This window comes from Pelodiscus sinensis, chromosome 9, assembly GCF_049634645.1.
Source record: "Pelodiscus sinensis isolate JC-2024 chromosome 9, ASM4963464v1, whole genome shotgun sequence".
Classification (NCBI taxonomy): Eukaryota; Metazoa; Chordata; order Testudines; family Trionychidae; genus Pelodiscus; species Pelodiscus sinensis.
This window is the reverse complement of record NC_134719.1, coordinates 23396768-23408829: the sequence shown is the minus strand read 5'-3', so window position 1 is coordinate 23408829 and position 12062 is coordinate 23396768. Positions and strand designations below refer to the sequence as shown.

The following is a 12062-nucleotide window of genomic DNA, read 5'->3' as shown; positions in this document are numbered from 1 at the left end:
ACTTTTCAGAGAAATTTCTATATAAAACTATGAGATTGAAATTCTATAGGACTTTCTTATGAGGGAAAAGGGGAGGAGGAGAAGGGAATGACTGTGAGTTGACAGTACACTAGTGTGGAACAGTTATGTGACCTTCAGAAGTATGGATCACAGAGAAGGAGGCTGCTTCTATTACTGAAGTATGGAGGATACATGGAGTCAATATTAGATCACATACAGAGTTGTAGCATATTTTCTGTTTCCTCTTTGGATAGGATGCATAGAATGGCTGTTGCATAGAATGGCTGTCTCTCAATGTCAGTCCCTAGCCTGGCAGCGTCCCAAAGTCTTTGGAGACCTGACCAATTAGAATTTCTGGGAACCTGCTACTGTGGGTTCAAATGGGAAAGACAAAACCTTTTAGTCTTTTCTTCCATCCTTATGTGCTTAGAGGACCATTTTAGTTTGTCTCTGTTCACCTTTCATCCCCTAACACTCAAAGCCATAAGATGACTGTTGTATTGCAGGTGCAAAGGGTACTATTTTTGTGGGTCATAACTCAGTCAGTTAAAACCTATTTTCGTTCAAAGGCACTTTTCAGTGAAGGACACATCTTCAACTCTATCCAAAGCCATTTCACTACTGAAAGGTCATAATTTTATAAAATGGAGAAAGTGTGTTTTTTGTCATTCTCCTCCTACTTTAAAAAGAGTGGAACCATTTTTGGTCAAACTTTCCAAAAATTTGCTTTTGAAGAGAGACAAAAAACCCATCTGCACTTCCTTAATTTTATATTGATGACTAATCCTGAATTTTAGTTTGAAAGGTGAAATTTTGAAAAGTCACGAGTGACTAAAATAAATGATAAAAACAGTAATCCAACCTTTTTTATACCGGTCACTGCAACTCCTATATTTACTATATATTTGAGAGAGTTTGTGTCCGTCTATCTCTCTCTTTTTCAAGAATGCCTCCTAAATGATGAGCTAGGGCCACCAAATTTGGTATACAGCTTCCTCTTATCATAACCTAAAGCAAGGTGAGGGTTTGGTTTTGCCAGGAAAATGGCAGGTGAAAGGGACTGGCTGAGGGTCATCCCTCCACCACGTGGGACTGCTCCAGCCCTGGACCTCCCACCCCCTAGGCATTGTTTAGGGAAGATTGGGGGGGGGGGGGAAGAAGGCACTGAAGCTCCCCTCCCCATTCCTATGTGTACATTGCTGGCTGTTCCCTTTTGCCAGGAAGCAAGGGGAAGTGCAGAGTTTGCTGCATTCCTCAGTCTGGCTGAGCAACACGGAAGGCAGACAAACCTGGAGCTGCCTCAGTTGGGGGTCATGCATCCCTACTTAGCTATGCCCACTTGGAGCTGTAATGGCCACAGAGAGGCACTTTTCACCTGACACCAAGCTGCTGCAGTGTATGTAAAGAATAAAAGAGCTTATTCTCATTATATGCTTATAGGGAGGGAGCTTCACTGGTGTAAATTATCACAGCTCCATGTGGCAATTGGAGTAGTGACCTCTGCCCTTCCATGCCCCCTATGTGATGACTTAGGATCTGTGAAGGCAGAGCTCCCAACGTCCCCTCCTGTACCTTGCTTCCAGACAAACCTTCTGTGTTATGGGCAGGGGTTGCACCAAGAGGTGCCACATGCATAACTTTATCTGGACTGTATATAGTTTTTTACAGTCTCTGTAATATAGGGTAAATGTCATCTCAGGAGAATTTGTAAAGGCAAATGAACTTTGTAAAAGCAGTACAAGTTTTGGACCGCTAACCCAAATCCACATGTGCTGAAGTACTTTTAATATATAATATAAAATATGAAAACACTTTAAAATGCATTTTAGTAATACAAGCACACCAAGGCTGTGTCTACACTGGGCCACTTATTCCGGAAAAGCAGCCGCTTTTCCGGAATAAGCTGCGAGCTGTCTACACTGGCCCCTTGAATTTCCGGAAAAGCAGTGACGATTTACTGTAAGAAATCAGCTGCTTTTCCGGAAAAACTATGCTGCTCCCACTCGGGCAAAAGTCCTTTTTCCAGAAAACTGTTCCGGAAAAGGGCCAGTGTAGACAGCACAGTAGTCTTTTCCGGAAAAAAGCCCTGATCGCGAAAATGACGATCGGGGCTTTTTTTCCGGAAAAGCGCGTCTACGTTGGCCACGGACGCTTTTCCGGAAAAAGGGCTTTTCCAGAAAAGCATCCTGCCAAAGTAAACGCTCTTTTTCCAGAAATACTGATAACGGAAAACTGTTCCGTTTTAAGCATTTCCGGAAAAGGGTGCCAGTGTAGACACAGCCCAAGTGACTGCAGTTATGAGCAAACACTGGCAACTCATAAGATGCACTGTATTTTGCAAATAGCCTCCCAAGGATTCTCAGGTGTATATAAGTCTTTGGACTAGCATCTAGTCTGATATGGGTTAATTTTAACCCAATCTTTTGCAGGTCTATATTTTGTCTTTCAAATAGGACTGTAAAAAGGTGCTAGATGTACAAAATGTCTGTTTTAGGGCATGTGGAAATGCTATATGTTCATGGCATAGAAACTGATGTAGCTGAAATTTAAGATTTTTTTCAATTTAGAAACTGCATTTAATTTAGAACATGGTCATGGTTTTCACAACATTGTGAGTGCAAGACCATTTTCTAAAGACCTTAAAAAGGGGGGGGGGTGTATAGACCTTGTTTAGGCACAAGCTAGTAGCTACATAAGCAAATAAAACTTCATCTAAGTTCTGAAGCTGAAACACTGTTCAGTGTTGACTATATGTAGCACCCTACCACCTAGTGGCCTGTTGTATAACTCTAACATATAATAGTACAGAGCCTAATCTGTCTTCTGTAGATTTCTATCCAGTCACCAGATATGTGAATTTATAAACATATCCTGTTTTGCTGAAGCACCTGTTTCTGATAGTTGTTAGAACATGCTGGACAGCACATAACTGACTTCAAAGAAGAATGTAGCTGTGCTCCAGTACGGAAACAAAGATTGTATTAATATTGGCATGTTGAATGCTTAAGGCAGAAGACAATTGATATGTAACTATTGTATTGATGGAAGTGGCTTATCTAACAAAACAGTAAAACTCTGGACCTGCACAGAGGAGGCGATAGGGGTGCTGTCCTTTCTTTCTGGAGCTATTTCCATCTCCTTCCTGCATCTTCAGTAATTTCTTGGGCTTTTGTCCCCATTTCCACTAGCACAATATCCACTGAGGGGCTGCTGCTGCTGCTTTTTTTCCCCGCACAATGGAATTTGCAGAGTTGTTAGTTTTCTCCCTTCCTGGTGCAGAGGGAATACCACTGGCCCTAGCAAACTAGCAGTTTGGTGTGGCTGCTCTCCCTCCCCAGTTCCTCTAGCTTGTCAGGGCATATCCTGCCAACCCTCACTCCCACAATTGGCTCATGAAGCTGTTCGTACACTAGGGATGTGAAGGACTAGTCAACTATCCGATAAGCAAATGCTTATACGATAGTCGACAAGGTAGTCGACTAGTCGCTTCTCCCCCACACGCTGCCTCTATCAGAAAGAGGTGGAAACGGGGATGCGGGGGGGGCGGGAAGAGACGGGGTGCTTCGAAGTGGCAGCGCTGCTTGAAGCCCAGGGCCAGACTTCGGGCTCCATGCAGTGTTGCTGCTTTGAAATGCTGCATGTCGCCTGGGGCCAGCTGGGATGTCCCCAGGCTGCACGTGGCATTTCAAAGAGGCAGTACCACCTGGAACCTGGGATCAGCTGGAGGTTCTGTATAGCACCTGGCATCAGGCTCCTCATGGTGTTTCAAAGTTACAGTGCCACGTGGAGCCCGGGATCAGTTGGGGACTCCCCTACTGACCCTGGGCTCTGTGCAGCACTGCCGCTTTGAAACACCTGGGCTCCTCATGGCATTTCAAAGCGGCAGTGCCATGTGTAGCCCAGGATCAGCTGGAGTCCCAAGCTGATCCCAGGCTCCATATGGCGCTTTTGCCTTTGAAGTGTAGCAACAGCACTAAGGCTGTTGCTACACTTCAAAGGCAGAATTGCCCTATCAACTAATCGAATAGTCGATGCAAAATGCATCAACTATTTGATTAGTCAATTAGTCGATATTTAACATCTTTAGTATACACTCTCATTCCTCTAAATCAAGTGTAAGGTGAATAGGAGCTACCAGCTGAAGTCTGTACTGCTACTGATGAATGAATATTGGTCTTGCTATACTTCTGTGATTCAGTCTCTGGTGCCGTGGTTCTAGGACCTTACACTAGAATGCAATGTCCTAAAGCAGTGGTTTTCAAACTGGGATATGAAAACTCATGTCAGGAGGTACATGAGAAAAATCCTGTAATGCTAGACAACATATTTTATTTAATAAGACTTGGTAATCTATTCAGGTAATTATATATTAGTTCAGATGGGAGTATGCAGTGGAAAGAGAAATACAGCCTAAAAAGTTTGAAAACCACTGCCTTAAAAGAAATAATAAAAACAATGCTCTGGACCTTGTCAAATTTGATAGCTATAAAATCCTACCTTCCTAATTTCCCCCTCCAGAGGGCATGAAAACTAAAAAGCTAAAGACCTTGCCAAAAAGAAGGTGCTATTTCTGCATGCAGTCAACCTCTAAGGATAGCATTAGGCCAACTTCCATCTCATCTGGGAGCCCCCAAAGTATGATCAATGGCAATCCTCTGGCAAGAAGGCTGGTAACTGGCTGGCTCCTCTTTTCCCCATTCCAGAAGCAGGTGGTGGGCCAGTATTATTTTTTGTGACTGGGCATTGGGTTTCTATTACACACAGCTGTGGAGATGAGCAAAGTTGTTAGAGGAGCCCAAACATACACATACAGGCTCATATCTATTTTTCTTGGCAATCCTGATACTGAAAACACACCCTAATAGACTTATTTTTAAATCTATTAAAAGACCAGTCTCATTTTACCCCTGGACTGGGACCTAGTATGACAAATTTTAGCTAGAAGCACACTTCTCCAGTCGAATTAAAATCCCCTGAAGACACAGGTTTATGTAACGGAAACAATGACCGCTCCTTAACTACAATGACCTCACAGCACTACCATCCCCAAAATAAACCATTTCCTCAGCACAGCTCTCCTGACAGGGTAATTGATAAGTTTCATAACTGAAGTAATAACTCAGAATTGTTTAATCAATTATCAACTAAAGAACTATAGCTTAATGAAAAACAAGCACCACTTTCCCCGCTCCATGTTCAAATGTATGATCATATAAATTGTAATAGCCTAAGAATCTCTATTTTTATTTAAACATTAAGTATATATTATTAGCCAACATATAACTTAGAAAGTTCATTAATGTCTATTTGTTATGTCAATTTTAAAACCATTTCTGAAAGAGAGCTCCTTCCAGCACCCCGCAAGACAGACAACGGATCTGCATTCTGTAATGGGGGCTCCTTTTGAAACTCAGTGCATTAACTCTGAAGTGCTGTATGTACCACTGGGAGGTTACATACTTTGCTTCAAAATAAGTAAGTTTATTTTTGTTGACTATAACTTCCAAAAGGCATTATTAAATACTAGTAATTTTCTTAAATAATTATTCAGCTGTCTGACAAATCTTTAACAGACTACAGATAGTTGGGGCAAATTACAGAAACTCCTTGGTTGCTTTAACTTAGGCCAAGTCATAGGCCGATTAGTTCAACAGACTCCCTAACAGCATGCTACTTTGCTGCACTACGCACTGAATCTGTCACAGTGGATTAAATTAATCTCTGGCTCGACTGTATTTATTTCAGTAACACACAAAAGCTTTTGCTTCAAGAAGCAGCATTCGGGAGAGAAGTGAAGATGGAAGAACAAAAAATGGACACTTCTCTAAGATAGGGTTTTCATATTCTCAGACTTGGTCTCTTGTGTTTAGTATTTTAGACTAGGAAAATACATATAGAAAATCAATCTTTTATTAGAGATTATCAAACATGGTTTGAGGTACACCTCTGTACACATTAAAGCTGTCAGCTGTTCTGTTCACCGTTAACATATATTTCATAATTTCAATATGCTTCTATATTTCTGTTCTCCATGCTTAGGTGATGTTTTTCTGCAAATCAAAGGACATTTTATAATTCTACTTTCCTGAATTGCTTAAGTGAACACAATCTTCAGGGTAAATTTTCAGGACAGTATAATTTCCTAGAACACAACAGTATAAATAGCTCTTATAAAGAGCAGGACAAGATAAGTACTATTAAAGCTAGCAATCTGTGTTCACAGAACTACACCTATATGAGAAAATAGGTCTCATCCTGTATCAATAGACTTCAGCAAAAAAAATTGAGATTGGTTTCTGGGTCATCTTCGGTTTCTGACTCTTCCTTATTCTCTGGAGAAGTGTATGTCCCAGGATCTTTATCTGGTTTTCTTTTTCTTCTGTGAGTGTACACAGAATGAGCATTTTGTATCATTTCAAGAGGTGAATTACTCATACTGAGTTCATTTTTCAAAGCTAACTGTAGGCAGTTGTAAAACCTAGAAAGGAACAAGTATATATGTATTATGTTTGCTTAAGTTCTGCAGACAGAACATTAACACTTTGACAACACAAAATGTTGCTTATAATGTTTCATGCAATCTTAAACTAAAATCCAAATGCAGCCCCGATCAGTATTGTGAGGGAGATCAGGAATGCCAGCACATGCTCTGTCCATTCTCTAATCTCCGACCTTGTAAGAAACTAATTGGCAGTCGTGCCATAAGGCTAATCAAAGTCCCATTCATATTGCTGAAAACTACACAACAAATGATCTAAAACACTTTTATGGTTTGCATCACATCTTAGTAGCATGTAATGGTCAATCCTATTCATGATCAGATGCACCACCATCACTCTCATTTGCAATTACTTTGATATCCACACAGAAACAAGAGTAACTGATTCAGAAAAAATTGAGAAAATATCTATAAATTTTTAACTGTCACTGGTGCAATGATTTTGTCCTGTAGCCTTTTGCTTTTTATTTCTTGTGACTGCCCTCTCTATTCTGTTTCTCACAACTGAAAATGAGTAGAAAAGCCAGTACTGTGTAACTACAGATTGATCCTTTGTAAACTGGGACTCTTTGGTCCAGCAACATCTGTGGTCTGGCATGACCAAGGATGTTCCAGGACCAGAGAGTCCTGGTGGAATGCTGGTGCCTCGGAGCTCTGTGGACTGGCAGGGTTGCTGGCTGCTGGGAGCAAGCTACCCATGAGTCCAGGAGCCTAGATCCCCACAGCTGAGAAGCTGGGCATGCCCCAGCAGAGCTGCCTAGTGGAGCTGGGAACCCAGGATACTGCAGCCGGGCTGCTCAGCATGCCCTAGCTGAGTTGCTTGGAGGGATAGGAGTCCAGCATGCTGTGAGCTGGGTTGCCTAGCATGGCAGGTGAGTGGCACAGACCCGTCAGGACAATTGGGCCTGTGGCCAGTTTAGCACTGGGGCGAGCCGGGAACAGGGGGGCCAATAAGACATCCCTCATCCAGGTCCAACCTGTAGTCACCTATCCATAGACAACCAGCAAGAGTTCCACAGACCACAGTTTGGGAACCTCAGATTAAATTTTGCACAACAATGTTATAGAGTACATTTTAATCATATGAAACTATGTGTAAATCCCTGTAGAATAAAATGAGATATTCCTGACAATCAAAATACGAATCCTGTCCTTAGACACTGTAAAATCTAATCAAACACAAACCCCACATGAAAGTGCAGCTGTGGAAGTTAATACTCTAAAACTAGAACTCAGTGTGCTATTCATGATATATATCTGGAGCAACAGTTGTTAAGTTATATGAGCTTTAACAAAAATTTACTCTTCACTACCTGATAATGTTGCGTATATTTGGTTAAACGATCCTTTGGGGTCATCCATAATTTAAAACAAAACCAATTACTGTTATTTTTTGTGGCTAGTCTTCCTGGACCACTGTTTAGTGAATACATTTTACACTTCTCTGGATTTAGATGTCGTGTCACAAGATATACATAATCTAACAAACCTATCAATCCTCTTCATGTTCTCTTCCATTTTCCGATTAGCTATCTGTACCAGAAAGTCAATATATTCTTCGGTGACCATCAGTTTCCCCATGTGATTTAATGGAACTTCTAAGCAATGAGTACTCCGGACAGCCTAGAGGTACACACAGATGTATTAATTTGAATTACATTAGGAAGCAGACAATAGGTCTAAATAGTAAGTGCATTTGTTATAGGAAAGCCACCTGAAAAGACCTGATTATATTTCTTTGTGAGGAACGTGATGTGTCACGTCAAAGTGTCATTTAAAAATTATCCAAATATTTAAAAAGTGCTCATGTTAATGAATAATTGCTAAATTATATAGCAAAGTAGAAAAATAGTGCATACCATCATAATTTTACCTCTCTTGCCAACTGTAATACCAGAGTTCCTGAATCCAGAATCTATAGCCACGGAATGCTGTGAAACAAAAACATTTTAAGTGGCAGTTAACACACATTTTGTCAGACTGAAAGCTTACTGTGAATAATATTGCAAATTAAGGCCCCAATTTTTCAAAAACCTAAAGGGCATAGCCCCAACTGACTGCATTAAGAGCTACAATCACTAGTAAGTGTTTACAGGATCAAATGCTAATATCGTAACAAAATATTTTTAAATTAAATTTCAGTGACAAAAACAGATGGTGGTTTGTGTCTGGACCCATTCAATCAACACAAAGAAGAAGTTCATTCCTTTTTTGGCACTATAATGTTCCAGTTTAAATAGCTGCTAGCCAAAGAATACAAGTATGGGATGAATATATTTTTGTTAGTTTCTAAGCCCTGGTCTACATGGGGAGTTATTTTGAAATAAAAAGTAGAGCGTCCATACTATCAAGCCCAATATTTTGAAATAACTCCTACTTTCCATGAGTAATAACGCTTATTTCAAAATAGTGATAGTGTGGATGCTCCACTGCTACAGTTTCAAAGTAATTACTCCCCAGTGCTTCCTAGGGCTCCAGTGGGCTTCCATGTAGCACATCCACATTAAGGGAGCCTGCCTCAGACTCATTTTGAGGCTTCCCTGTAGTGTGAATGAGCTATTTTTAAATAATTATTTCGGAAGGTATTATTTCCTAGTGTAGACATGCCCTAAGGTGCCACAAGATTACTTGATGTTTTGTAGAAAGAATCTAAATAACCATTTCCTCTTCCATATGAACCAAGGTAGAGTGAAGATAGGGAACAAAATCATGTGTAGGCCTACAGAGCCCCTTCTGAAAGGCAGAAGGCACAGCATTATCCACTTACCTAAAATCTGGGAGCAAATGGTCACAGTCAGAAGTGAATTAATTTCTAAAGAACACTGCCATAGGCCAGGGAAAGCAGCACAGATAATTCAGACTCTCTCTAGTCAACTTGCCTCTACTAAGAAGACTGAAGTGCATTTAAGTGATTTCATTTTCTAGAAAGCAAAGCAAAATTTGCAGAAAGAATCTAAATCCCTATTTTCTCATCAAGATACTATTACTACTCCAGTTATTAAACATACAGTGCTCTTGAGCCGATCTCGAACTGTTAAGATAGTCAGGTGCCAATACTTTACTTATATAGCAACAACAACAAAAACATCTAGATCTAATTTTACCAGAAGCTGTGCATCCTGCAACTCTTGACACTGCACATGAAGAATGAATGGTTCAAATTTGAATACAGTGTCACCAGTGGCTTTCTGTAATGCTGTCATCTGGAAAATACAATGAATGTCAATATATTAATACTACAAAGGTGAACTGCTTATTACAATATTAACATTTTGAAATAAAACAGCTAATTTATGAAATGGTTTAAAGGTACCAGAAATGACTGGGCTCAAAAAATCATGCTTTATTATTTAATTGCTTTTAACTTCCCATTGATCATAATGCTCAAAATCTCCAGTGATTTTTAACCTAAGTATTAAACAGATTTTCTTCCCTGTTTCATTATTTTGGACATAAAAACACCCAATGATGTTGGCACTGCATAGAGAATGGTGTTTAACTGCAGTCAGCAGAGAAAACTTGAGCGCACAAAATATTAATACTACTGTTTTTTATTTCTTATGTTATTGGATACGAACAGGGACATACTGATACTGAAGTACATTCCTCTTAAAAAGGTACATAAGGCTAAACTTGTGTCCTGAACTACTTGACCTTATTTTAATCTAGGTTTCATAGAATACTAGGACTGGAAGGGACCTTGAGAGGTCATCGAGTCCAGTCCCCTGCCCTCATAGCAGGACCAAGTACTGACTACACCATCCCTGATAGACAGGGATCATCTATCAGGTTTCATAACTGATTCATTATGTACAGCTGATAATGTTAAAATAAGAAAAAATAAAAAGATGTATAAACTAAAGTTAAACTCATGAGGGACACAAAGGGGGAAAAACAGGTATCAGTTACATTGCTTTAATAATTTCTAAAGGATGAATTTCATCCTATGGTCCCAGTTTTGCCTTAGGGCTCTAAGTGGAAAATTTTCCTGCAGCATTTTTCATGTTAGGCAAGTATGAACATAGAACAATTAAACAAAATGCTGCATAGTATTCAATTATGATTTATTATTGTACGTTATGTTTAGGTAAAATAAACTTAAGGATTGATATTATTGGGTTTAGTTTATAACAGCTAAGTTGAAAAAGCTACATTTTTCATTGCCTACATTCTACTATTAGAATACTATCTCTTCTATTATCATCTAGTGTCCTTGTATCTAATCAAATTGCCTCCCCAAATCCAAGAAAATACTACTAGCTACCAATTTGCTATACTTATATTTAGGAAAAAAATTGAACTGTTGCACTGTGCGGTTTATGTGGGGAAGGGAAGGCTAACATCCTTCCCTAATACTTCCTCTAAACTCAAATTGTTTCTTTAATCCTTTTTATAATTTGAAACTGAAAAATGCAACTGTTAGTTTAAGATACCAGTAATAGTGGTGAAAAATAAAACTGTTGAGGAGCCTATTTTTCCCCTTAGAATATTGTACAAGATTGAAATGTTCTTGTGTTGCATTCTCTTTTGGTAACTAGTCTTGTTATTAAGGTATAAATCTTACAAGTACGGGTGCCTAAAGTTAGGCACCTAAATACATCACTTCATTTTTAGATGTCCTAAGCACCCATTAATACTATTGGAGCCAATGGGAAGTGGGGATACGCAATACTTAACAACTAGATGCCCCAAACCTGCATTTTATAGCACACAGGTTAACTGCTGTGCCTGCATGAGCTCCACTGGCTTCCATGGGGCTTCAAGTGGGCTTACATATGGATTTTTCCATGACTGAAAATTCAGTTCTACCCCACCCCCCCAGTTATATAAACAATATGCTGCATTGGCACAATTGACTAGTGTTCAATGTATTAGGAAGCCAAGGTAGACAGACTTGTCTCAGAGACAAGTGTTATAACAGAATCTAATTTTAACTGTGATCAGAGTATGTAATGTTGGTGGGTGTATTACTCTAGGGCAGGAGTGTCCAAACTTTTTTCAAAGAGGGCCAGATTTGATGAAGTGAACATGTGTGAGGGCCGACCATTTTGCCTGACATTCTTTGAACCATTAAAATTAAATGCAAATTAACTATTTTATGCAAAGTTTATTGCAAACGGCATACTTTTCATTTCGTCACATGGATGACAAATCTAAACAGGTGTTAAATCACTCTGCCTTTCATATCTGAAGGCCAGATGAAAAAAAAAATCCAGGAAGCTGAAATATGTGTCAGGAACATGGTAAAGTACATTACATATTATTGGTAATAAAGGTTGTCTGTCAACTTTTAAGTTAAAAAAATATGAACAGGAACATAACACCAAGTATACATGTTGTGTCCAAATATATTTATAACTGATTTAGACCAACTGACATTAACTGAGATTTTACAATGTATTCATCTCAATACATATGGATTCGTTGGGGGCCATAAAAGATAGATATTGCCAAATTACCTGTGGGGCCGTATTAAACCGGAACACGGGCCGCAATTGGCCCGCGGGCCGGACTTTGGACATGCCTGCTCTAGGGACATTGTTTTCAGTGATAGTTAAGAGGC

At 39.6% G+C, this 12062-nt stretch overlaps 1 protein-coding gene across 2 annotated transcripts in view; it reads right to left on the bottom strand.

Annotated features, from left to right (window-relative positions):
• Positions 1-5892: 5892 nt before the first annotated feature.
• The window catches only part of TYW3 (tRNA-yW synthesizing protein 3 homolog), a 15340-nt gene continuing 9170 nt past the window's right edge, over positions 5893-12062 (bottom strand). Inside the window, exons 3-6 of one of the 2 annotated variants that reach the window (XM_075936271.1) lie at positions 9604-9702; positions 8359-8430; positions 7989-8122; positions 5893-6478 (exon numbers count right to left, since the gene is read on the bottom strand). In XM_075936271.1, the coding sequence (XP_075792386.1) occupies positions 6271-6478; positions 7989-8122; positions 8359-8430; positions 9604-9702 (513 nt within the window). In that variant the 3' untranslated portion in view covers positions 5893-6270. The remainder of the gene's footprint in view (positions 6479-7988; positions 8123-8358; positions 8431-9603; positions 9703-12062) is intronic. The other variant, XM_075936272.1, reaches the window with a different exon arrangement.